Genomic DNA, 26,744 nt, shown 5'->3' on the forward strand with positions numbered 1-26,744 from the left:
CCTATGAAATAGCTTCTATTATTTCTATTTTACAGATGCAAAATCAGGGTTGGATTCTAGCTGACTCCAGGGCCCATGCTCATAACCACTACTGTTGCTTCTATTTATAATTGCCAGGCTCCATCTTGTTCTTCAAATGTTTTATGATGTCTTACAAGGATGTTAAAGATATGAGGAGGCACGAAAGAACTGGAATAAAGACAGACCACAAAAGCTCAAAATGAGTCATGGGTCAGAGCAAAATTCTTGCACATTTGCTAGCTGAAGGGTCACCGGGTCTGGCTTTGAGTGTTCTGGAAATGTCAAGTCAAAATAGGATCACATGTTCAATTACACAATTGACACTGGATTGAACACAAACATTGCTCAGAAGTACCTGGGAAGCCCTGGGGCTTCTTAAAGACACTGAGGATTAAAGGAATGTCTGCAAGAACATCTTCATGGTCCATGCAGACAAGAGTGTCACAGGACTCAATAAACCATAATTTACACCATCCGTTTCCTCCCTTATTAAAAAAAACCCAAAAAACTGGGAATTTTGGCTAGCTCTATAATTCTTCAAAGATTTCTGCATTCCCATTTCCAGTACCCCTTCCACCACTGGCAACTCACTCCAAAAGAATATTAACAGCAACTGAGCAAGTCTTTGCTCTCATGTTCTCAGTACCCCGGAATGTAATTTGAGCAGTCAAGACTTGGAGTTTCACAAAGTTTCTTGACTCGCCTTCCCTTTTGGACTCTCATGCATCAAATCACACCTAATTTTAAGGAATGAGGTTTCCCTTTGCATGAAGTTGATGTGGCCGTGTCCACAGGCTGGCTCTCAGGTCTGCAGGTGAGGTTAGTATAAACGGAAATAACAATGTCACTCCCCATCAGGTGCCCATCACAATGCCCACTGCACCAACTCATCCCTCCTTGTAGCTTGATGATGCAAAGTAAAGAATAGCAGATTCCCTTGTGTCAGGTGAAACAATCAGTGATGAAGCCAATAATTTATCATTTATATGTATGAGACTATACAATAATGGGAGTATTATCTTGAAAGATATTAGTATTTTCTTGTCATCTGAAAAAGACATACTGTTAAAAGTGATGGGGTTTTTGAAAGGAGATCTCTTGACACAAGATTCATGGTTAGAATTATGCATCCTTTGGAAAGTACTCTGCTATCTTCTAACATTAAACCACCCATCTCCTCCTTAGCTGGTCCCTTTTCCTTTTTTTTTTTTTTTTTTTTTTTTTATTCCCTGCATTGGCAAGTGGACTCTCAACCACTGCGCCACCAGGGAAGCCCAGCTGGTTCCTTTTCTTATCCTTTGGATCCCACCTTGAGCACCGGTTCCTCAGCTGAGCCTTCTCTGACCACTCTGTGCAGGCAGCTCCCACCCCATGACGGATTTTTGTTTACTTATTTCCATTACCTGTCTCCCCTGCTAGACGAAAGGACCGCAGGCATTTACCTTGTGGTCTCAGGACCTAGATCAGGGCTTGGTTCATAGTAGGGGCACCATAACCACCTGCTGGAAAGTGAAAACCGTCAAGCAGGCGCACATCAGTGACTGTGCAGGTGGGCTCTGAGGGGCAGGTGGGTCCAATTCTACATCATGAGAAGACAACGGGGCTGTCCCAGTATTAGGAGTGATCACAGAAGCATATGGGGGGAAAAAGAGGGATCCTGAGTGAAAAAACTCATTTTATCCTTTCTAATAACCAAGATGAATAGATGATTAAAGCATACGAAATTCACGAGCAAAGTGGATTACCATGTACCGCAAAGGAAGGAAAATGGATCATGAAATCCTTGGTGGAAAGTACAGGAAGAGCTGAAGTGGGCAGAACAACGTTACGTACATCGGTCCCCCCTCATCCCACCACCAAACACACCTGCCTCTACGTCCCTCACGTGCTGCTTTACACTCGCCCAGATTCCCCGAGATGGCACCGCAGGATGTCACCCTGCAGGGGCTAAGAACCAAAGCCATAGTTTAACGGCGGCCAGCGTCAGCTTTTCCCGCAGTTGGAAGAAATGAGGAACACAGAGGTTTAGAAAGAAGTGCTGTCTAGAAGAGCAGGAAGAAGACACCCAAAACAGATCCAAATACGGAATAAGACAAAAACAACGGCAGGAAGATGTAGCCAGGAGAGTGAGGAAAAGCGGATGAATCTGACTGCGAGAAAGAACAAGACAAAGCTGTCTCCCCGTCCCCTCGTCAGACTGTTCAGGCTAAGCCAGTGGTTCTGAGGGGCGGCCCTGCAGTCAGCAAGTGCATGGCTCACAGGGGCTATTTGTACCACACACACTGCACAGCTCCCCTCTTCTCTGCTCAGCCCAGCACTTTGCAAGCTCCTGGAGGACAGCAGGAAAGGGGCACAGCGGGCACAGGGGCGGGTGAGCGGGCAGCCACAGGGAGAAGGAAGACTCCCACAGCAGCGTCTCCTCCACCCTCCTCCTCCCCGTGAGGGAGAGCCCAGGGCTCCGAGGAGGGAGCCCGAGGAAAGACTACTGAGAATGTGCGATGGAGAGGGCTTTTTCAGAAAAGGATGTTTGAAGCGTTGCTACTGTTTAGGTCACCTCTTAGCCAAAAACTATGTGAACGTGCTACTCAAACGATCTTGGAAATGCTTTTATAGCTTTCCAAATGAAGAGTTTGAGTGCTTTAAAGTCCTTGATTTAAAATATAAAACTCTTAACACATTTTGATTAGTTTACATTAGTCTGCCCTTAGAGAAGATGGAAATTTACTAGCCAGATTTCAACAAAAAGCTTTGCACAATTGGCGAATACATGTGAATTAAAGACCAGCATGCTTCAATGTGACCAGAAGTGCCCTTTCTGCATTTAGAGGTTGGAAGCCATCCTGTTTTCAGTCGTGGCAGTGTATTCAAACTAACCATCATACTTGGCTGAACTTGGAAATTCACATCTGAATTACTGTATCACAGTCTTAAAACAGTATTTAAAATGAAGTGTTTATTGTTCTCCTCAGAAACACTGGATATCAAACTTTTAAATCATCAATAGTTTTAAACTATTTTGCTTCACCTCATTTAAAACTTCTATCTTATGATAAGATTTAGTGAAATTTTAAAATAACTATACACATAGTGGTATAAATTCAAAAGCTTTGCTAATAAGGGTTTACAACCAAAACAGCTGATTATTCACTTTAGAGATATGAAGGCAGTTATCTATGAAGCCTAGGTTCTCAGAACGTTCTTTTTTCATCTTTTGTTATCGATTTCAAATAATGACTGCGGTTGGCTGCTCTATATATCCTAGCTCTTACCTCTCCCTAACCCTTCTGATCATTTCTAAAGACGGCAACAAAAAAACTTTACATAGTGGAAAGTTTCACTTCTATAAAACCAAAGGCAATTAATTGTGTTGTTTTTTTTAACATGACAATGCAAGGGTTTTCAGACGTCTAAAAGTAAAAAAAGAAATGACTGTCAAGAGCAAAACTGTCCCCAGTCAATTCAGACCCTGTGGCAGTAGCGTTCCTCTGCCCTGGTTCTAACTCATGACAGATTAGGGCCCCTGCAGACCCTACATCTCAGGAGAGAAGCTGAGCTGGGCTTCTTACTATACAGATCACCTTCCTGGAAAGTGAAGCAGAACTTTCCTGGCCTTGAACCTTAATGCCGTCAGAAATGATTCCCAAAACTCACTGGAATGAAAGCCGGGTGGTGTCAACTACCTGGCAATCGGGAGGCTGAAGCCCCACCCTGACCCTGCAGGCAACCATTAGGTGGTTTCTGAACCTCTCTTCTCCTCAGTTCTTCCCTCTGTAAGATGAGGTGGAAGGTAGTTTTCCAGTCTGAAATAGCAGGTTCCCTCCAATCCAAGATAATCTGGAGCTATTCCAAACCCTTAAAGCAGTTTCAGTTTAAGACAATGTGGCCTGTAAATTATCTTCCCACACAGAAAGATTCTGGATCTTAATTTGTAGACTGTTTGGTAACACTGTGACAGAGGGGAGCAGGTGAAGGGTTGGGGGTGGTCCCAGTTGTCAGCTGTGGCTGCTACAGTTTTTAGTCTTCAGCATTGCACCATCAGTGACAAAGTCAAAATCAATCTATGAATCCGAGCCCTGCGGATCACTCATCATATATACTTAGCTGGAAGGCCCCTGTCAAATAACTCACATACGCATGCTACCATTCGGGTTAGGCAGGTTCCAAAATTATGGTGGTTTGTCTTCCGTCAGCTTGGTTAAGTCACAACTACCTTTCCTTGCGTCCCCTTCCCCAGTGGTTCTAAATGAGAATCGGCTCAAAGACATGCTTGTGTGATTTTTTGGAAGGTAAAGTGATGCAAGGGCCACTATTCTCTGAGGGTCATCATAGTCAGGTGTGGCGACCGATACACATGAGGTGCTAAAGGTCCCAGCTCATCCTCATTCTCCTCCGCTCTACCTCCAAGTTCTTCTTCCCAAGTTCTGACTTTGAGGCATGACCTAGGGTGGTTCCAGGCCCACCACCAGACACTGGCCGTCGACGCGGAGATGGTTACTACACGGCGGCTGCAGCTGCCTAGAGCCCCACGTGCCCCCCGCCCCGGCCCGCATCAGCATCTGTGTGTGTTCCGCCGCTCAGATGGGCCCCCTGGGGACTCCTCTTGGTCTGCACACCTCCTCCTGCACACCAGAAGACACCAGGGCCACTGAAAGCAGCCTTTTGCTGGCTGAAGGCACCGGGTCCTCTGCAGCTCCTCACACAGTGGCGTCTGCTCTCATTCCTGAAACAGCTCCTGCATCCCATAGCCCTCAGAGCAACCCTTCTCCCCAGATTCCCCAACCAAAACAAACACAAATCCCCAAATGGACACTGTTGTTCTATCTACGTGTAACTCCTCAGAGGGCCCCAAACCGAGTGTTCTGCATAGAAGCTGTTTTTCCATGTGTTCTATGTCACAGTGTGCTTCCCAGGGGCTCAATGTCTTTGTCTAAGAGGGTATAAATTGTACCAAAAGACAGACAACCTCCAAGTGCACACACACGTGTGCATACAGTTGTGTGTTGCGAGGAAAACATAATAGGAAACTTTCTTAGTTTAAAACCTTGCCTCTGCGAATCCTCAGGCAGTGATGTGAACTGAGACTCTGTCCCCAGCCGCCCAGAGGCACAGGCGGACTGTCCAACCTGTAATCACAGGCCTGTGTCCCCCGTCCTCTCCGCCCAGCGCGAACTCACAACAGTGCCCGCTGGCACACACCACGGATGTGGCTGGTCTCAGCAGCCCTACTACGCACACCCGCGCAGAGGTGTGCTGCACTTGGGTAGCAATACTGGGTATGCAAGACGCCAATCCCTCAGAGATCTCACTGCTGGTTAGGCCACATTCATACTCTCACCCACAGGTGTTCACCGGGCAGTCCTTCACTCCTGGGCTGAGAAGCAGAAACCCAACGTTTAAAAAAAAGAAAAAGAACACCGTAAAAGTGCGGGCATGAATTATTTGTTTTATTGCTTTTTATTTAATGCAGAGTCGATGTTTTTGAGTAATGGTAATAAGATGCCCCAAACTGAACATTATTGAACATTTACACAGTAAAGTATATGGAAAGAAGCCCTCAAATGTGAACTCCTTTAAGTTGTAGCTGGTGGAACAGCACGGGATAAAGGCTACTGGGCTTGTCATCATGGTTTATGACATGGGGAACAGCAGAGTCCCCACTGTCAACCAACTGTTTAGGCACCAGCAGCAGCACGTGTGCCTCCCTTGGAAATATCTTGGGAGATCTAGAAAGATTCCAGATATGAAAGCCCTTCCTCACCCCTCAGGCTTGAAAGAGACGCCCACCACGGAGGGTGTGTCGAAAAACTCCTGTGGAATAGTAGTAGTTACGAAGATACAGTAAAGAAATGGTTCTGCTGTCCTGGAAGTGAACTTGCCTCCACGACTCCTCTCTAACCCACCACCCGCTCCAGGAGATCATGGGGAAGAGCCTCACATGGCGACCAGATGACACCAGGGCCACTGAGAGCAGCCTTTTGCTGGCTGAAGGCACCGGGTCCTCATCATCCTGAGGGAGGGGGTCGCTGGGTTGTGAGTTACATTCAAAACGCACATCCCACCACAAAAAACTGCTCTCAGCTGCCGTACAGTTGATGCAATTTCAGGCCGAAAGTCTGAAAACTTTGAAAGCCCCAGAATGTCTGGGACCCCTGGAAGTCCTGACATGCAGGGCGACTTCCGCAAGGAATCCGATTCCCAAGGGGTGGAGACTCAAAGGGACACACGGCTGCATTACATCACACGACAGCAAAAATGAATACACGATTCTGAAATATGGATATGAAACACCACAACAAAGTAAACCTCTCAGACTCTACAACTGCAGGCCGCACGCTAGCAATACCTGGCAGAGTCTAAAAATAGGTGATTTTCCCATAAAACGTTTATCTACAATGACTGTGATCAATACTTAAGGGCTAAGCAAAAAGTATATGAAAACTATTCTTCTTAAAAGACAAACTTCATTAAATACCAAGCACAGTGATCAAATATAAGATGTCAAGTTTAAATAAATCGCTTCCGATTTTTCCCAGTGGTAATGGGGGCTTCCACAACAAGAATGGTCACGGGCCAACCGCACCCCTGCTGGTGACACTGAAGGTGTAAGTCACACAAACCCTCCTTGGAAGAACGAAGGGCCACATGTTGGCCAGAGGAATCATCACCTCCAGCCTCGCCGGCTTCTGAAATCCCACAGTATTATGAATGCCCTTTACAGACACAGTGATACTGAAGAAGGAAACGATAAAGAAACACAAAGGTGCTTTATTTCAAGTCCATGCCATCTAAATCTACTGAGTACAGTAACCGGGACCGGAGAGGGGACGTATTAGAACCTAAACGACGACAACACCACCAGGACGTTCGCCCCCCTGCACTGCGAATCTTAGTTCAGAAGAATCCGCGCGCTGGCAAGCCAGTCTCCTCCCTGAGAAGCACGCTTCACGCTCCGTTCTCCCTCCGGCATCTTCATCTCTCTCAGGTAAGGCCTGGACAGTGTCAGGGCGGTGGTGAGCCGGTTCTGGAGCTGTGCTCTGGCGGGGGCTGGGCTCCGGCCGTCAGTGGCCCGCAGGCTCGGGTGGTACGGGGTCAGGCTCTGGGCCGCCCAGCTCTGCCGTCTGCCCCTGGAGCCGCTCCACTGTCCGCAGCAGGGCTGACCTCTCCAGCTCCAAGGCCAGGGTCGCTTGCTTCAGCTTGCTTTCACTGGTCAGGAGCTTCTCAACAGTGGCTTCCAGGCTCTGGATCCTCCCATTAGCCACCTAGAGAATAAAAGAAATGAGAATGGAACTGCCCGGGGAGAACATGGGAGATCCACTCTGCACTCCACTGTCCATTCTCGAAGGCACTCTGGAGCCCTGTTCTGGCAGAGACACACCTCTCCACGTTTACTCTCAGTTCTGGCCACAGTGGAAGACTCCTCGCAGGTGGGCTGGGCCGCCCCGAGATCCTCCAGCACCCTCTTCCCCTGTCGTGGTTACTCTGGAAGCCACCTGTGGAGATGGCGGCTTCCCAGTGCAGAGGGAGCCCGATTCCCGAGTCACCCGCTACAGGAGGACAGCTGTGAAACGGCCTGAGAATGCTTCGTGGAGACAAGGCGGAGGGTCTGCGGTGCTGAGCCCTGGGGTCTGGAGCGTTGTTACTGCAGCACAGTCCGGCCCACTTTGACAAATACATGTATTTACAGGTACAAACTGATTTCAGACAGACCATCAAAATGGTTTCTATGTGAAGGCCCACGTAGTAACAGCTCTCTACTCTGAACCTTTAACAGTACCAAGGACGGGCATTTCCCCGGGAACGTGTGTGGAGCGCTCAGGGTGGCCGAGCTCTGCTAAGAGGGTCACGTGCATGGCCTCACTGGCCACAGACGCCAGCAGTGTCCCCACTCCCACCCGTCCGCATCCTCAGCACACAATCAGTGTCAGGCCGACCTTCCAGGTGCTTCTCTCTTGCAACGGACCCTCCTCTTCTCTCTAGTCCCCTCGGGCTGGCTTCCCAGGCAACCAGTGAGTTGGCCCCAGTGAAGCGGAGGAGTTTCCTGAGAAAAGCAGCCTCCTACGTTGCTGTCCCCGGGCCTCCTGGCCAATTCCAGCTCTCCGCTGCATTCTCGAGTGCTTGGGCCCGGGGTCAGTAAGGCACTGCAGTGGCTCGCTCATCTGACCGGCCGTCTACATGTCCCCGTAGATTTTAGGTGGGAACAACAGTACATATTTTTTCTCTCGTTTTCAAAACAAGGGAAACAGCTTCTTGAACAAGACAACACTTGTGCTAGACAATTCTATGACTCAAAGCCTAGGTCTGGCTGTGACACTGGAACACTCTAAACAGAAAGAAGAAAGGACTGAGATCCTAAGTTTGCCGGCTTACCGGGCAGGGGGCGGTCACGCTGAGTGGGTATGTCCAAGCAGTTCTCTCCGACCCTCACACTCCTCCCCACGGTCAAGGCCTGGGACGGGTCCCACCTCATCCCCTCCAGGGACCACTCCTTCTGAAGGCCACAGCACTCCCAGGGGCACCTCTCAGCTTAGCAGTGAGCTGATGTGCATGGTCATTTACTGGCCAGCACGAACGTCAGGTCTCCTCCTCGGTGAGACTGAAGCTGTCTCACAGAAGAAAACACACCTCACCCTGCATGTGGGTCTGGCCTCCCAAAGCACCCGGCTCACGGGCACTCAATGACTGGTAGTGGATTATTCCAAAAAATGCACGTCCCTTAGCATTTGGCAACATCAGACATGTCTAAGCGATCGTCGTAAGTACGCTGCTGGACAGAAGAGCTAAGACAGTTTAGTCTCCAGCGGCTAGATGACATTCTTAAGTGTTTAACAAGAAAATAGATGGGGCTTTGGTATGTCCAACAACTGTATGAATGGAACAAAGCCAGGAAACAGGTCAATTTTGATACTTGGGCAAAAAAGCAAAGATTTATGTTGGAAAATTAAGTATTGCATTGAACAGCTATCCCTGGACTCTGAAAACTATTTAAAAAAAAAAAAGAAAAAAGGGAAAAGAGGTGTGAGTCTCACAGAACTTATGTGGTCTGGCTGAAAGTAATTCCACATGACTCAGAGGCCAATGAGAAAACTATATGCAGGCACCCACAAACGGACACACCACAATCCCTAGCCCAACTCTTTGAGAGCAGCAGCGTCTTACAAATTTTGGTGGCCTCTGGCACCCAGCACAGCTGGAACCGCGGCATAAGCTCTAGTCTTGAATGATACGTCCAGAAGCACAGAGCCACGTGGTCAAGAGAAAGATCATTCCAAGGAGGACATCTGTTGTTACCAATTACCTCTTGATGCGTTTCTTGAGGACGGAGATGTCTGAGCAGCTTTTCACAACTCCCTCTCTTCACAAAAGGGGTACAGTATCACAGGAGCAGCGCAAAATTACTTCCCCTCTTCATCACAAAAAACCCACATGGCATCAGCCTAATAAAATGCACCTTTTATTTGCGCAGTATCCTAACGAGACACATGCTTCAACTTCAAATCTGGGCTTTGTTAGAAATGTTTCCATCCTGCCGTACTTCAGGGACCTACTGTTTGTTTGGAAGGCATTTAAAATTACCACCTACACTGCAGACCCTTACATGCAAGATAAGGCTCTCCGTTCCCCGGCACCTCCCCTTCAGGTTACAGCTAAGACACCCTGCAGAAATCGTACTCAGGCATACTTTCAAGTTAGGACAGCTCAATCTTAGAGGAAAAAAGAGCTAACTTTCGGAATGTGACTGGCAGGCCTGGGTAAGGACAGACTTCTCTTTGTTCCTCTACAGCGAATATCTACTAGGTTTCTACTGGGGTAAAAATCCCTGCTGGGGGGAATACATTTTAGACAGGGGTTGATTTATTAAGCTCCAAATGCTGGCCTTTCTCCCATCACTGCCAAGCTTGTGTCTGCAAAGCAGCAACTTTCTATAGAGAAAACTAAGAGGCTAAGATCAGGATGGAAAGCTTATTCTCAGGACAGACCAGGAATACCACAGAATACATATTTTGGAAAAAATATAAAGTTTTCTCCACAGCAAGCTCAAAAATAATTTTTTAAAACACCCCCTTCCCCCCCTCCACACACAATTCGTTAATAATGACAGCTTTACCACCCATATTGACATTTAAAAAGCAGACTGTATGGTTAGTTTATTCTATCTGATTGTTAGAGGAGTGCTACCCCCTACCCCAACAAAAAGGCATCTTTTTGTCCCTGTCGCACAGATGAGGGAATCAGAGCAGAGCAGGTGACAGTATGGGTGACACTGGACCTAGCAAGATCTGGGTCTCTGGACTGCGCCTCTGTGCTAGCTCCATCTCTCCCTCCTGCATGCAGGTCTGGGTTTGCCTTTCTACTTACTGTATGTCCTCATCCGCATTTATCCATGGTAAGACGGAAGCTTCCAGAGGGGAGAACTGTGTCCCTTCCTGAACTGAATTTTTGCATTGGCACCAGGGACTCATGAATCCTGATCACAGGCTCTGGTTTACTCTGTTAGGGAGATTCTGTGGCACTTTCCTCACTCGATATCACTCCGAGGACCTAGCTGGTTTCGCTCCTGAAAGCTCATGCCTTTGACTGTCTCGTCATGACTCAAAGCGCAATCGCTGGCTATTCGGCTAATAGTGCGACGGCACCCTGAACCCAAGTCCAGCTCTGGGTCTGTCTCCTGAAAGGGTTAAGTGCAGAAAGAGCCTCTCAGAAAGTTCCAGGACAGTCTGACCTTAGCAAAGGATAATCTGTCTGCTTCCTAACAGAAAGGAACAATTCTCCTGGGCTACCTTTGATCGCAACTACAAACAACCAGAAGAATAAGGGCCTGCGGCCATGGGAAAACCCAGCCCGCCGGTGCCTCTGGTGAGTTAATGAACTACCATACACTCAAGGTTCGGGAGGCTACCTTGTAAATATGCCCTACCTGCAGTTGTTCAAGGAGGTCAAGGTTCTGTTTGCGTAAGCTGCTGTTGGTTTTCTCTAATCTGTCCATTCTTTGGTTGTCACTGAGAGGAGAGGAATCGATAAGTTCTTCCTGAAGCACATGGTACTCAACTTCATAAGCCTGTAACTGTTTAGAGATGTCCATCACAAACACCTGTAACACACAGAAAAGTCATCAGGCACTGAAAATGAGAAAAATCACACACACACACACACACACACACACACACACACACACACACACACGACCACGTCAACGGGTGTCCACGAAGCACCTACTCTGTGCCTGATTCTATCAGTGATAAACAAGGAAAACTCTGCACTGAGAAGGGAATAATTTTGAGAAGAGAGGATTTAAGAAGCATTTGGGGGTCTTCCCTGGTGGTCCAGTGGTAAAGAATCTGCCTTACAATGCAGGGGATGTGGGTCTGATCCCTGGTTGGGGAAATAAGGTCCCACAGCCACGGGGCAACTAAGCCCGCCCACCTCAACTACTGAGCTGGCACGGCTCAACTAGGGAGCCTGTGTGACGCAAACTACAGAAGCCCACGCGCTCTGGAGTCCATGCGCCACAACTAGAGAGAGAAAACCCGCACGCCACAGCTAGAGAGAAGCCCACGCACCACAATGAAGAGCCCATGCACCACAACGAAAGATCCCGTGTGCCACAACAAAGATCTCGTGTGCCACAACCAAGACCCAATGCAGCCAAAAATAAATTAAATAAATAATATATTTAAAAAAAAGAAGCATTTGGAAATAAACCAAAGGTAACAGCAAGTGTAGGTCTCCGATACTCATTTTTCAAAAGCCAAAGCCTTCTTTTTTAAAATGCTTATGTGAGTTTATTTTTACTTCTTATTTCAGTACTTAGATCATTTTTCTCTGAAAATTCTATTAGATTAGATTCACAACTATGGGTCAAAGAGAGAATGAAACAAAACAGAAGAATCACAACCCCATTTGCTCAGTCACCAGGTCAAAGTTTAATGATAGTTCAGTTGGATTTTCAGAGTTACAAGAACAGCTAAGTAATGGAACTGATTTACTAAAAAACCCTATTCTGCACACAAAATATGCAGAAATGAGCCAAAACCCAAATGTCACCCACATAGATGAGTGAATACAAAACAATGCCTGAGTTGCCTTCCTTTCCATAATAGTAACAGTCATGAAAAAAAAACCACTCGTGTGAAAAACAACCCCAAAGCGCAGAAGTGAGTGAGCTGTTCATATCTGTACTTTCTCTCGATGAGTGAAGTGAGCTGGATGGAAGCTGGGACGATGAGGCGTCAGAAGACAGAGGCTGCTGCTGCCCCAGGCGTGAAGCCCCAGGCGTGACGCCCCAGTGTGGATTTGAGAATTCAATCACCACATTAAAAAAGCCAGATCAGAACACACATCTAAAGAATGAAATGAGTCTTTATAAGAGCAGAAACTAACTCTTCACAGCATCTCCTTAAGAAAGAAATTCCAACACAGTTAAAATCAGTGAAAAACTCACTGCCCTTGATGGTACCCTGTTAGCATTCAAACACGAATGAGTCCCATCTTTCCTGAAATCAATTTTCAAAAACCATGTTTACTTTCTCACCATTCCCAGAAATCTTACTTTCTCTTCCAATCTTATTTTCTCTTCCTTGAGATTAATTTTTCAGCTTCCTGGTTTTCAATTTAATTCAATGGCTAATACTAATTAGGCACAAACGTCACTATAGGCCAAAAAAGTAATACACACTGTATTTGTGACGTGCGTGCGTGCGTGTTTGTGTGTGCAGTTGACTGCGTTGATCTGATTCTCTGCTGTCCCTCAGAGCGACCGTGAGCTGGCAGGGATTATCATCTCTATTCTACAGTCAAGAAAACTGACTCAGAAGCTTTCAGTCAGCCCTTGAATGGGGGCTCGGCTGGCGACTCCCTGAATGACCCTGAGCAAGCTACTTGACCTTTCCTGGCCTCGGTTCCTGGCCTCCACCACATGGAGGTGGGTAACACCCACCTGACAGCATAGCTGTGGGGAATCACGAGACACAGGCCTGGCAAGCTGAGTTGGTGCCCTAACTTAGCTAAGGGATCTGCCTCCACACAGCTGTCACAAAACCCCTCCCCATCCAACCTTGTGCTGCAGCAAAATGACAAAGGACGTCACACCATGGAACTTCTGAACAGCTCAGAGTAAAGACCACACACATTAAAACCGAGATTGCTGTGGCATTAGTGTGTAATTATAAACACGGTGCGGGATAAATGTCACACACATTTTTTCTTCCACAGAGGTTTTTAAATGAGCTCCTAACCTGGAAAACCTGGGGACAAAACCTCTGGCCTTTGATCCAGATTGATGAGCAGTATGGTTAATGGCTCTCAACCGTGCACAGAGCGGAGTGCTCGCCGAGGCCTACGTTAATCCCCAGGAACCATCCTGGGTCACAATCATCTCTGCTTAACTGCATCATTACCCTCCTGGCTGCCAAAGCACACACACAGCCCTTGCAGTCGTGCCTGGGAATTTATTCCCGACCATGGCAGCATATGGCTGGCGGTGACAGGAGCACCCTGGTCCTCAAATGACGCTTTCTCACGTTGCTGTATATTCTTCATAACCGTAATTATACATGGCTTCATGGTATTCTACCAACTCGACGTATCAATAACCATGTTAATCCAGTCATCAAATGCTGGATATCCAGTTACTTGTAAGTTTTTGTTATAAACGACAACTTTAAACATCCTCATATGTACGGCTTTTCCCATATTTTGGATTATTTCCTAAGCATACATTCCAAGAAATGGGATTACTGAGTCAAAGGGTACAAATATTTTACTGGCTCGTGATACATATTGCCAAATTGCTTCCCAAACGGGAATAATCCACATACAATGCCATTAGCAACGTAAGAATGTGCCAGATACAGTATACCCTTGGCACTGGGTATTGGGATTAAAATGTTTCATTTTGTTATTCTAGGAAGGTAAAGCATTATATGTTATTTAAGTTTAAATTATGCACGAAGCTGAATATTTTCCCAGATATCTGCTTGCTAGACGAGTCTCCTCCTTTAGAGAACTCGTTTCTGTTCCTGGCGCGCCTGCTCTTGGAGACTTAGTGTTTCTCTTTGCTGTCTGTGGACACTCTGTAATGAAGCCATCAACCCTGATGGCTGCAGAACTAGTCACATACTTTACACCCTCCCCACCCCCAGACCCGTCCCCCCAGCCTGGTGGTCTCAGTGGCATACCAAGAGCTGGATGGGGGAGCCTCTGCCTGGGTATCAAAAATAAGGGGGTGCAGTGTCTGTGGTGAATTTAAAAACAAAAATAAACCCAACTAAAAGTTGGTCTGTTTTTTATTATCACCACATGCAAGCAATTCTAAACAATGTCAGTAGTAAAGTACTCCTCCCTGCCGTACCCCACCCTCTTGGTACGGCACTGACTGGCCTTTTAAAAAACTAATTTTCAATAGTGCAAGCTGCTCAAGCAGTAAGGGCTCCTCCCAAGGCAGAAGGGGCAGTCTCACCACTGTGGTTCTGAAGAGCATCTTTTGAACAAAGGAACGTTGTTAAGATTCTGGTTTCTCTCCTACAAGCTCAACTAGAACACAGGCTTGTCTGGTGTGCTTACAATAAAGTCGCTCACAGCAGAGCTTTCCAACGTGCCCGTGTGTGTGTGCGTGTGTGTGTGTGTGCGCGCGCGCACGTATCTCCTGGGCATCTTGCTGAAATGCAGATTCTGACTCAGCGGGTCTGGAGTGGGGGGCCCAGATTCTGCGTAAGCTCCTATATGATGGTGCTGGTCTGGGACCGCACTTGGAGCAGGGCCCAAAGGACGCTGAAAATAGGCTATTTGCCCCGTCCTCCAAAGCCCCCCTTCACCTGCTCTCTTCCTTACACTGACCTGAGGCTGCACAGGCACACGGCACTTGCTGTGATGAGATGACACCCCTGACCTCCCTCCTCTTCCTTTCTGTTTATTCCCAGGGCTTCCCCCTTCTTGTGAGGCGATTTTTATGGCTCACGTTCAACTGACAGTTAAGTCACGCTGAGGAGCTGCCACAGAGCCTCAGAGACCCTTGTCTCCACGCCCTGGACTCTGTCAACTCTGGGCCTGCCCCTCGGTGGCGGCTCCCAGCCTGGCTGTGCTGAGTGGGAGCTCCAGGGCCCTGTCCTTGGGGACTCTCCCCACCCTGGATGCAGACTGTGTCCCAGCGGCTCGAGCTGAGGCTTCCACGGAGACGGTATTTAATGAAATGGAACCTGGCTATCACAGAGGTCCAGCCCAGCTCCATCCTTCCACACACAGGACAGCAGCACGCAAAGAACGCAATGTCACTTCCACCCTGTGGGCTCTCCAAGGCTGCAGAGAAATCACGCTGCCCCTCAGGCCTCCCGGCTCTGAGTAGAACTTGAGACTAGAGCACCCTCTGCAGGGAGGGGATGGGAGGGGGCAGCGAGCAGGCAAAAAGCTTGACAGCCTGCAGAGGTCAAGTTCCAGATGGAACACGTTGGAGGGAAGGAGGGCGGAGAGTTGCCGGGCCTTGAGTCTTGTTTCCCAGTGAGACCTGCGGCAGGCTGAAAACCTGGACCTCAGATGCAGATGCTGTGTCCCTACTTCCAATCCCCGCGCCTCCCGCCCCCCCACCCCGGGGAAAGCTGAACCGGCACCTAGAACTTCTCTCTCGCTCCCGTGCCTTCGCATGTACTATAATGGGGGGTTAGCTGACTACAGCCCGTGGACCAAGGCTGTCCCGCCACATGCTTTGCAAATAAAGCTTTACTGCAACACGGCCGCTTCATTCTGACAAATACTGGCTCTGGTGACCTTCATGCTGCAGAGGCTGAGCTGACCTCACGTGACTTTACGGTCCACAAAGCCTGAAACACTTCCTCCCTGGCCCTCTGCGGAAAAGGCCCAGCTGAACTCAACTCCCTCCGCTCCCCGGTCCCCACTCCCCACTCACTGCTCACTCCCTGCACAGCCCGCTCCTGCAGCCCCTGCACAGCCCCACTGGAGCTCCCACCACTCTTGCAGTTACTGGTTACACACTCCTTTTCTACACAGGATGGGCTCTGGTGCCCCAGAGCACGTTACACTCTTGGCTCTGCCACCTCGTACAGGGTGCTGGGCGTTTACTCCCTCCGGGCCCCAGAGTTGTTAAGGAGCCAATGGAATAAAGCATGCCAAGTTCAAAACGGATGCCTCAAACAACTGAGGCACACACCCAACTGTCCTCTCTCCACACTGTGTCCATTTCTATTCTCCCAACATTAAAGAGCACCTTCACACCCTCAGTAGGTATCCTTTACAGACGAGGGGAGGAAAATGGGTTTTTTTTTTTCTGGTGCTCCATATCCAGAAGGTAACCACATGGGTGAGGCTGCCTGCCTTTTAGCCAGGCCCCAGGCAGCAGGTCAGGGCACTCACTGGCACAGACTTGGCTTTAGGGAACCAAGGCTCTTGCATTCTCCCCTGCAGCCAAAAAACATAGGTATGTGCAATGAAAGCTCTAAAAGGGAGGAAATGCATGGAAGTGTCAGAAAGTAAAGAATCAAAGGGTGGAGAATTCAGTCTTAATACACAGGTAGAGTCCAGAAAATCTCTGATTAAATGACACCCGCAGGCACTTGGTGGAGCTGAGTAGCTGCGAAAGCTTTGAAGTGAGACGGCCTGAGTCTGAAACCCTACTTTCCCACTTCTCGGCAGCATGACCGTGGGCCAGCTAATCAACCACTTTGAACCCTAGGTTGCTCGTGGGTTAAAACCACTTGTCCTCTCAGGAATTCAGTCATGACTGAATGAAACCATGTGTGCATATGCAGAGTCACAAAGAACCTGGCAAAAAGCAGGGCGTCAACAAGCCAGAGCTATTCACACTGAGAGGAAGGCGCCAGGGAAGTAAAAGCCTCTCAATTAACTGAAGAAGAAAGTGCAGAGACGAAAAGAGCTGCTCCTTCACGTAGGCAAATGAAATGTGCAGAGACCCGAAGTGGCACCCAGGCGAAACCGTCTCCCTCTTCCAGCCCAGACTTGCCTCCTTTTCTGGGCTCAGCACCTAAGGAGGGGCAGCAAATGAACCACAAACTGCTGCAACTGCGTGCAACCCACCACTCTCAGACTATCAGAAACCCTCAGAAGAAGGATTTTTTAAAACACGGCTTTGGGCTTCCCTGGTGGCGCAGTGGTTGAGAGTCCGCCTGCCGATGCAGGGTACACGGGTTCGTGCCCCGGTCGGGAAGATCCCACAGGCCGCAGAGCGGCTGGGCCCGTGAGCCATGGCCACTGAGCCTGCGCGTCCGGAGCCTGTGCTCCGCAACGGGAGAGGCCACAACAGTGAGAGGCCCGTGTACCACAAAAAAAATAATCACGGCTTTATTTCACTATTTGCTTTTACCCAATTGCTCTATGTTTTCATTACATTTTCAGGTGAGGTAAGTTCTAGGCTAATGAGAGGCCCCGACTGCTGCGTCTGTGGGATCTCTGCACTGGGCACCTTCTGGAGCACTCGCCATCCAGCCTCCGGACACTTCCAAGGGTGACCTCACCCCCTGTCAGGCAGCTGAGTCCTGCATGGTCAGCAATCATTACTGGAAAATTCTTCCTGATACACAGTCAAAATCTGCTCCCACTCCTAAGCCAGGCCATTAACAACTGGTCGAGCTGCAATTCCAGGATCACCTCACCCTCAACCCCTAACATTTCAGAGAGTGAAACATGCATACATGCAATGCAGTTCTACTGCATACAGAAATCAGAGGGACTAGAACCACAGATGAATGTGGGACTGAACTCTATAAAACACACACACACACACGCTCTCCAGAACAAAGTTATGGAATATACACTCTTTATCACAACTTCATATCAACAAGTTAAATTTTTAGAAAATTCCAATTAATGCCATTTCAGCACAAAAATCAAAGCACTCATTTTACAAAAGCCTACGTTGAATAAAAATGTATGTATTTCAGAAGAACAAACGCCTTTTAATTGTAAGAAACTACCGATAGTTTGTGCTGGTTATCACACCTACACACTCTCAGCACACGCACGCGCAGACACACGTCTGATCATGGAACAGGGATTCGAGATGTGCCTCCCACGAGCTGAGCATTGCTGCTCAGGACACACAAAGTGGTAGGAAACTGCTCCTCCTCAAAAAAAAAAAAAAAAGGAAATTCAGCTTCTGCATATCCAGAATCGCTGGAACATTTGGAAGGTCCAGACTGAACCATACCTGACTGATGGTCTTTTCCATCTGCACCAAGCCCAGGTTGGGTAGCGTGCTTTTTATAAAGTCAACTATAGTTTCTAGGTTTTCATGTTGCAGAATCAAGGGCTTATGGCTTCCCAACAGACTTAAAGCCACTTTAAATATGACCTCTGATCCCTGAAGAAAGATCATATCTGGGAAAACACAGAAAAGCAGAAAGTTAAGCCGGACCAGATTCTGATGAAATGGCACTCCATTCCCCTTCACACACATCGAAGAGCAGGACTGTGGGAAATGCAACCCCAAATTATAAGATCCTGGTATTTCAGACAGGGCTGTCAAGAAAATATAGCAAATAATAAGTAAATATGTAAATATATATGTAAATATACATACTATATATACTAAACTACTGCTAAAATTTTGTCACAGGTTCAGATAAATCTGTTTTTCACTCCAAAAATATATTAAATTCAAACATACCTCAAAAGTTGAAACTGTGAAAAAGAAAAGTTCATTAGTCTATTTTTTCAGGAATTCTCTGGATTTCAAAGGAGTTATTACTAAAACACATATTTTTATGAGTAAAACAAAGATGTGTATAAACACTCTATCCTAATCTCTGCTGCTGTTAAGTGAAGAAAATGCCCCTGTTTCCTCTGCTTTGAAATAAGGGGTTGAATTAAAAGATCTCTAAAAACTGTAAAAAGCCTGCACCATTGCAAAAGTACATTATTAAACACTTAACAAGTATACTGAATTTTAGCATAATAATGGAATAAAAAATTTTTTCCCTCTGAAGAATTCAAAGAACTCTATCAGGGTTATTTTCTAGTTCTTGCCATTTTTTCCCTTAGAATGGTTGGCGAATGTTAACAATCCCCACACCTACGGTGCACAGGAAGAGGGAGGGCAAGTGGGCCCCCAGCCCAGCCCAGCCCAGCCCAGCCCTGGCTCCACCTTCCCCAGAGTTGAAGCCATTCAGAAAGACTCAAATGTCCTGGGGCTCAAGCACAGCCCTAATAACTAAATGTTGGGTGACTAAATTGGGGAAAGTTACCTAACAACTGGAATAATAATGTAAGAAGAAATGTAATTTTAAAAGATGGGAGCATAAATCTAATTAGAGGCAACTGTCAATATTCTCTTTTTTTTCTGGGGGTGCTGCAGGAGAATGGAAGGGACAAAGAAGCTGTACTTTCCATCAAGTCAAGGAGGACAGAAGCAGGTGAGAGGGAGAATTCCCAGCCTGTGCCTCTCTGGGTGGTTTAGGGGGATGAGAAGTGAAAGCCATTAAGAAACAAGCCACTGAGCACAGGCTGGACGTGTCCCAGGGTGGTTTGTGGATGGCATAAGGGAGACACCCAAGCACCGGCTGGCTGGGTCAGCCCCGGAGATGCTGCGAGACCATCACGTGAGCAGACCTGGCGTCCGGCTGGGTGCAGCCCTGCAGGCAGCCACTCCCAGAGAGCCCAGGGCCACACTGCTCCCTCAACTTCGCACTGCTCCTGGTTCAGGGCAGCTCCATGCAACTGAAAAGGACAGATGCTGCCTCCTCAAGTCTGGCTGTAGGGGCTGGTAAGATAAACTGGAGAACAGATCACTTCTTTGAAATCTGAACTTCTTAGGGGGAGGAGTACATGTATCGACGCAGTGCTATGGAAGAAGAGTCCTGTGAAATGTCTGATTTAAAAAATATGCAGTCTACCCATGCAATTCACCACTACAGAAAACATAAAGATCTAACATTGCGCTACAGGGGCTTCCCTGGTGGCGCAGTGGTTAAGAATCCGCCTGCCAGTGCAGGCGACACGGGTTCGAGCCCTGGTCCGGGAAGATCCCACATGCCACAGAGCAACTAAGCCCGTGTGCCACAGCTACTGAGCCTGCGCTCTAGAGCCCACGAGCCACAACTACTGAAGCCCGCGCGCCTAGAGCCCGTGCTCCGCAACAAGAGAAGGCACCGCAGTGAGAAGCCCGCGCACCGCAACGAAGAGTAGCCCCCACTCTCCGCAACTAGAGAAAAGCCTTTGCGCAGCAATGAAGACCCAACGCAGGCAAAAAAAAAATTTTTTTTTAAATAAAATAAGATTGCGCTATAACTAAGACATATTTTTAAACAGAAATGACATTTCCAAAAACAAAGTAAATTTGAAGTTTCTTTGGTTTAGACAGTAAGACTTCCTTTCAATATATGAACATTTATAGCTGAATAAAAACTGATGGCATCTATCAGAATCAATGTCAAGGCATTCTTTGCAGGGATCCTGGGGAGTGGACTGCACTACCAGACCAATGACGTGCTATATAGCTCAGAATCTTCCGTCTCTGGGGCAAGTACCTTAAATTTAGATATAGTCCCACATCTAAGCCAGCTAAAATAAATAACAACTGGGGAACTTTTATGAGCACAATCAAATACACAATCCACATCAGCAGTCTTAAGATTAACAACGGTCTTCCAAGTTTTCTTCCTTTAGGATCTTGGTTTTTATAACAAATCTACTGACTCGTAGAGTGCTTCCTGTGATTCTGAACTTTTCCAAACTGTAGGAAGAAAACAAAGGGAAATCTGGAGAGGTGGTTTTTTTCTTTAACTCTTTTTTGGTTATCTTAAAACCAAAACAAAACAGAATACAAAAGGGAAGAAAATGCCCCAAGGAAAGGTGGCTGCCGAACCCAGCCTTAAAGAACCAACAGAAACTCCCCAGTCAAGAAGTCAGGGAGTAATACTCTGCGCAGAAGAAAAAAGAAGGTGGAAATGCAGAGGTGTGAAAGCACACAGTGTGTGCAGGAGCCCGCAAGAGTAGGTGAGGCAGGAGCCCTGGTTATGGGGCCAGGCCATTCCACCTTTACCAGCAAGCACACACCAGGGGCACAGAAGGCCTTCTCTTCCTTGTTCCTGAGTAGGTCAGCGTATTCTTTGGTTGGGAGATGATGCCAGTGAGACCCCGGTTATGGGTCTGAGCCTTGCAAGGAAGGGCTAGTTAACTTTAGATGGAGAAAAGCCACCTTTTAAGAGCCACTGACAAGACCATGCTGATTCCCAGCAGCAGACGCCCCTGTGCATGCTGCCAGCGGCAAGATGCCTGACTCACCAGCACTCCTGGAGGCCCGCCCCAGGTGCCCATCCTTCGGACGACAAGCCAGCCAGTGGTCTGCACGAGTGAGGCTGGGAGAGCTCAGCCCCAGAAGCTTCTGTTAGACTAAGGAGGCTTCAAATAAGGACTGCCTTTCGGGACATGATTGAGGAATGTGTCTGAAGGATTGAAGGAAGGACCCCTCAAAGCTTTGCTGAGAAGAAGGGGCTCCTACATTTATCTGACTACACTTAGGGGCAGCATCTGTATCCCTCAGAGACAATTAGTACACCTTTTTCTCCCTCTGCAAGTTTTAAAAATTAAGTAATTTTTAAATAATAGTAAAGAAAAAGGTTACCTATAAACCCACTGCCCCAACCCAATTACTGTCATTTTTGCCCATTTCCCAATCCCTATACATTTACATACTAGAATTTAAAAAGATTTTTTTAAACAATAGTCTCCTTGGAAAAGTGAGTTGATTTCCCTCATTTGAAAATCACTGCACAAGGAAGTGAGCTGCTAAGTCTTTCAGCAGCGCGGCAGGAGCCCAGCTCACAACGCTGTGGCCGACTTTCCTTCTCTCCTTTTTTAAGCCCACCTAGAAACAGGCAAAGGGGTTCATCAGGCAGGCAGTAGAGGGAACCTTAAATTCAGCTGACTCCACCACTTTGCAAATTGTTTGCTGAGAACGCCACAAATAACTACTTTGCTTTGAAGACACTTCGGCAACCCTGCTATCATGGTAACATGTATGGGAACTCTACCTGAAACTCCCCACGACATTAGAAGTGCCCCATTTTCCTATGGGGGGAAATGACCAAGGCAAAGCACACGGCCAGGAGGTGAACTTATCCTACATCCCTTTTCCAGCTACATTTGTCTCTGTCGCGGGCCAGCCCTCTCCTGAACTTTCTCTGGGAGGCTGCGGTCCTCCAGCTGTGATATCCCCACATTTCACCAGGAACAGGCAGGAGAGAGATGAAGGATGCTGACAGCCTTGCGGTAAGATGACAGGGCAGACTGGGCAAAGACTCACTTCATTACCGCTGTATCGCGTTACCGGGAAGAGCCCTTTTCCCTGGCCACCCAAACAGTCTTGTTTCCCCAGGCTAGTTTAGTCCTGAAGCCTCTCGGAACCCCTCCCTACATTACAGGTGGCTTCTGTGTTTGGCCAAACCCTGATCTTTAGATTCCACCTCCTCTCTCATCTACTTGGCAGCACATCCTATAGAAAACGTCAGGAGCCTAATAACAGCACAGCCACCACCTCCAGCAGGAGCAAGGCAGGTCCTATTTTTCAGACTTTCTTCCCCCAAAGGCAGACATCAGGAGGTGAACAGAACAAGCATCTCTCCCAGGACCCCTCTACACCCAGACCGGAAAAATACAGGAGGCGGCGATTTTACATTATGTGACACCTGACATCCAGAAGAGGGTGGTTAATTACCATGTAAAGGTCGAGGCATGGGCATCACTGGCAGCTGTCCCTCCAAGTAGCGTATACTTAGTTCGAGGTAAGCTATTAATCTATATATGAGCTATGCTGACTGCGTTACTTACATATAAAATAGTGAATAGTTAACAAAAGTCCATCTGTTTTTAGGTTTGATCCAGGCCTAAGGGCCTATAATGAAATGGACCCCAGGCCAAAAAAGCCTACAGTATATGTATGAATGGCAGGCTTTGGGATTTAAAACGAAGCTACCCACCAATGCGGAGCTAAGTCACCGATGCTAAATACAGAAATGGTTTTTAAAAAAACCTATCTTTTCTATGGACCTTACCAATAAAATGGTTCACTTTTAACTACTGATAGGTGGAATGACCTCACAACACAGTGCTGTCTTGAGTCCCCACTTCCTGCCTATAATCTCAGGAGCCCTGAGCCCTTAGCCAGCTAGACACAAACCTACTCAGTGCAGCGGGGGTCTGTGGGCTCCAGGACTCACAGAGACTGGCATCGTTATGCATAATGTACAAGAAACTCCAAGACCCACCTCTGACTACATAATATCGAGAAGAAGACCCTGCTTTCACTGGCTTCAGCTTGAGGATGAGCTGAAGGATGGATGAGGATCCATCATGAGGATGAGCAACACAAGCGCTGTCATTTCCAAAGCAGATTTTGTCTGTCTGATTGCTGTTAATGCCTCTTACCCACTTCTGCAGTGAGGAAAGAGCTCTTCCCCCAGAGCTTTACGGCCCTAGAGCCCAGAACTCTGGGCAGCAGCAGCTTCCGTGCCTGCGGCCGGGGCAGTGACACTCGGCGCTGACCCTTCGGCCCTTCCTGCTCAGCCCCCTCTGTAGAGTTTTCTTCGCAAACAGTGTAATTCCATGCTTGAACTGTTTTCAAACCACCTAATAACACTCCCTCCTCCCCCTTTCAATCTTCACTGCTCTCCATTATCCTTTCGAAAAAAACACAGTAAAGAATCAGGAGAAAAAGTGAAGCAGACTAATGATTTTCTTTTCATTTCCAGAGTAAGAAAAGTAAGAAACACAGAAATGTTTGGCAAGAAAGACTGAAGCCTACAGCTAAACACCTTGCAGTTTCTGTGACTCTTTTTTGGTAAACTAAGCAGGTAATTTTGAGGACTTTTTAAAAAAAACTATGGTATAAAACCTTCATGAAATCTCACTAATGATTTCTTTAACCAGGGAAAGGGTGTTTAGTATCAATTATTTTCAGTGCTTATTTTTTTTTTTTTAGGGACAGAAAATAAAAATCAATTTGGGGGGCTTCCCTGGTGGCGCAGTGGTTGAGAGTCCGCCTGCTGATGCAGGGGATGCGGGATCGTGACCCGGTCCGGGAAGATCCCACACGCCGCGGAGCGGCTGGGCCCATGAGCCATGGCCGCTGAGTCTGCGCGCCTGAAGCCTGTGCTCCGCAACGGGAGAGGCCTCAACAGTGAGAGGCCCGCGTATCGCAAAAAAAAAAAAAAATCAATTTGGGGAGGTAGCTATGCAAAAATGGGGAGAGTAGTGAATATTTTAAGAACCTAGATTCTCCTAGTAAAGCCAAATGGTAAATTCCTTAAAAGTTCTTGTGGACAGAAGTAAATGATAATAAAAATCTAGTACCTTGGTGTGGGGGGAAGAGGAGGAGAGAAGATGACTCACTGCCCACTTAAAAAGCAAATTTTAGGTGGGCTTCCTAGGTGGCGCAGTGGTTGAGAATCCACCTGCTGCTGCAGGGGACATGGGTTCGGGCCCTGGTCCGGGAAGATCCCACATGCCACAGAGCAACTAAGCCCGTGCGCTACAACTGCTGAGCCTGCGCTCTAGAGCCCGCGTGCCACAACTACTGAAGCCCACGCGCCTAGAGCCTGTGCTCCGCAACAAGAGAAGCCACCGCAGTGAGAAGCCCGCGCACCGCAACAAAGAGTAACCCCCGCTCACCACAACTAGAGAAAGCCCGCGCACAGCAGCAAAGACCCAATGCAGCCTAGAATAAATAAATTTATTTTTTTTAAAAAAAGCAAATTTTAGGATTTCTAGAATCTAGATATACAAGTGGTCTGCCTAAAGTGACTCTCTCTTTTGTGAACAATCCCTTTAAGATGGTCTCTAATTCTAAAAATGAATCTAAAAAAGTGTAAGAATACAGGTTTTTAAGCTATCAAGTGACTCAACATAAATGGTACTTTAAAACCACTTGGTATGTGATGACAATCAATTTTTTAATAACCTCTTCCTCCACAGTAAAAAGATAAAAAGAACCTGAATTGTCAGAATTATTACTTCATCCCGAAGCAGGGGAAGCACGCTGTACAAGAGCTGACTGCTCACAGCATGTCACTAGGCTCCTATCCCTGCCAGGTCAAGGCAGCCTTTTACACTTTTTTAATTTTTAGTTTTTTAAATTGAAGTCTAATTGACAAGGCAGTTTTGAGACTTTGCACGTGAACATTCATTTAAAACTCTGACAGAGACAATATTCTCGAAAAGTAAATCAAGTAAACGGGAGATGGTTTGAAATGTGACCCACCCTCAGTTACGGGGGCACAGCCGTGGGAAGATGACGCGGGGGGCGCGTGAGGACGGACCGTGGGTCGGCGACACAGAGGTGCCTTCGAGAGCACACCGGCAGAGGAAGCGAAGAGCCACGGGTAGGGGAAGCGGAGCGAGAGGAGAAGATGCAGGCGAGACCTAGAAAGAGCAGTGGCCCAGGACTCCCGAGGGAGAAGTCTTAGGGAGCTCAGCGAGCAAGGCCCGGGCCACAGAGGTCGAGGAAGACGGCTCGGGGGAAACATCTCTGGGCCCCGCGCCAGGCTCCTCGGCCCAGCCTGCAGCAAGTCTGCTCCAGGGGGAGCCTGGGGGGAGGGAATCGGATCTAAGCCCACAGGAAGGCATGGAGGCGAGGCCCTGATCATCAGAAGTTAAGCAGGTCCTGAAACTCCCGAAGCCTGATCCTCACTGAACTGAGAATGACAAATACCACCCTGTTTCCTGTAGAAGACCCAGGTATAAAAATGAGAAGAACCACCACGGAGCGACGACACACGGTTCCCCTCTAACTCGAGGACGCGGGTCCTGGCGAACAGACTCACACACACTCACCGAAGACTCTGGCTACGAACCCCAGGGGGAACTGCGAGGCAAACACTGTGAGGAACCAGGGCGCGGCGTAGAGGCTGGGGCCGATCTCGTGCTCCTCCAGGTGGTTGTACAGGTCTCGGTGGTAGTCGTGGAGCAGCCTCGAGAGCTGGTACATCTGGATCTGCAGGGACACGCACACAGGGTCACCGTGGGAGATCAGCATCCACCCCACTCGGAGGTGGAAGTTCCACTCAGGAACTCTCTTCGTGGCTCCTGAGACACCCCTGCTCTCGCCCTCCGTCATCCAGCGAGTGCTCGCTGGGGCTGCTGTGGCCAGGCAGGGGCTGGGCTGGGCCCGGGGCGCTCACGGCGGGGCTCCTCCGGCCACGGTCTTTCTTCTCACTGTTCCCTCACGCTCCTTGGCTGGGAGAAGCTACGCATCTATCCTGAGGCAACATTTCGTAAACGCACATTCTTAGCAAAACCCAAAGCCAGGGGAATCTGAAGTAAAAAGGCAGCCTCTCGCCAACAGCGAAGTGAGAGCACAGATTCTGCAGAAGGATGCTACTGTATCTGTTCCCTAAGTTCCCGCTGAACGCCCCCCAAACCACTCAAGAGGCAGGACAAGTGTGACTTCTTCAGGTTTACAACACAGGAAAGTTAAAATAAGCTGACAAGCGTTTATCTCAAAATGGAGAAACCTTTTCCAACTGGGCTGGACGTGAGCTCAGGGGGCTCCCTCAGAGTGATGCGGCCCTGGCAGGAAGCCCATGAGGGTCCCGGGGCTCACAGCTGGCCTAGAGCCAGCCCCGACTGAGCAGTCCCTGGCCCGACCCCAGAGGAACAGTGACCTGGAGACGGCGCTACAGCCGGATATGTACTGCCCACAACGGGAAAAGCTGCTTCCAGGAGGCCAGACAGCATAGTTCTCTCACGTACCAGCTGTGGCTCTTTTG

At 48.1% G+C, this 26,744-nt stretch overlaps 1 protein-coding gene across 11 annotated transcripts in view; it reads right to left on the reverse strand.

The window, feature by feature from the left end:
• The window catches only part of TBC1D1 (TBC1 domain family member 1), a 353,465-nt gene that overhangs the window by 127,198 nt on the left and 199,523 nt on the right, over positions 1-26,744 (reverse strand). For 6 of the 11 annotated variants that reach the window (XM_024731609.1, XM_024731610.1, XM_024731611.1 and 3 more), the window contains 4 exons: positions 25,810-25,969; positions 18,191-18,360; positions 10,937-11,110; positions 5,445-7,280 (listed from right to left, as the gene is read on the reverse strand). In XM_024731609.1, coding sequence (XP_024587377.1) covers positions 7,080-7,280; positions 10,937-11,110; positions 18,191-18,360; positions 25,810-25,969 — 705 coding nt within the window. In that variant the 3' untranslated portion in view covers positions 5,445-7,079. Of the gene's footprint in view, positions 1-5,444; positions 7,281-10,936; positions 11,111-18,190; positions 18,361-25,809; positions 25,970-26,744 lie in introns of those variants that run through there. The other 5 variants (XR_003001308.1, XR_003001307.1, XR_003001309.1 and 2 more) reach the window with 2 other exon arrangements.

The sequence above is a fragment of the Neophocaena asiaeorientalis genome, unplaced genomic scaffold (assembly GCF_003031525.2).
Source record: "Neophocaena asiaeorientalis asiaeorientalis breed wild unplaced genomic scaffold, Neophocaena_asiaeorientalis_V1.1 scaffold39, whole genome shotgun sequence".
NCBI classification, from domain to species: Eukaryota; Metazoa; Chordata; class Mammalia; order Artiodactyla; family Phocoenidae; genus Neophocaena; species Neophocaena asiaeorientalis.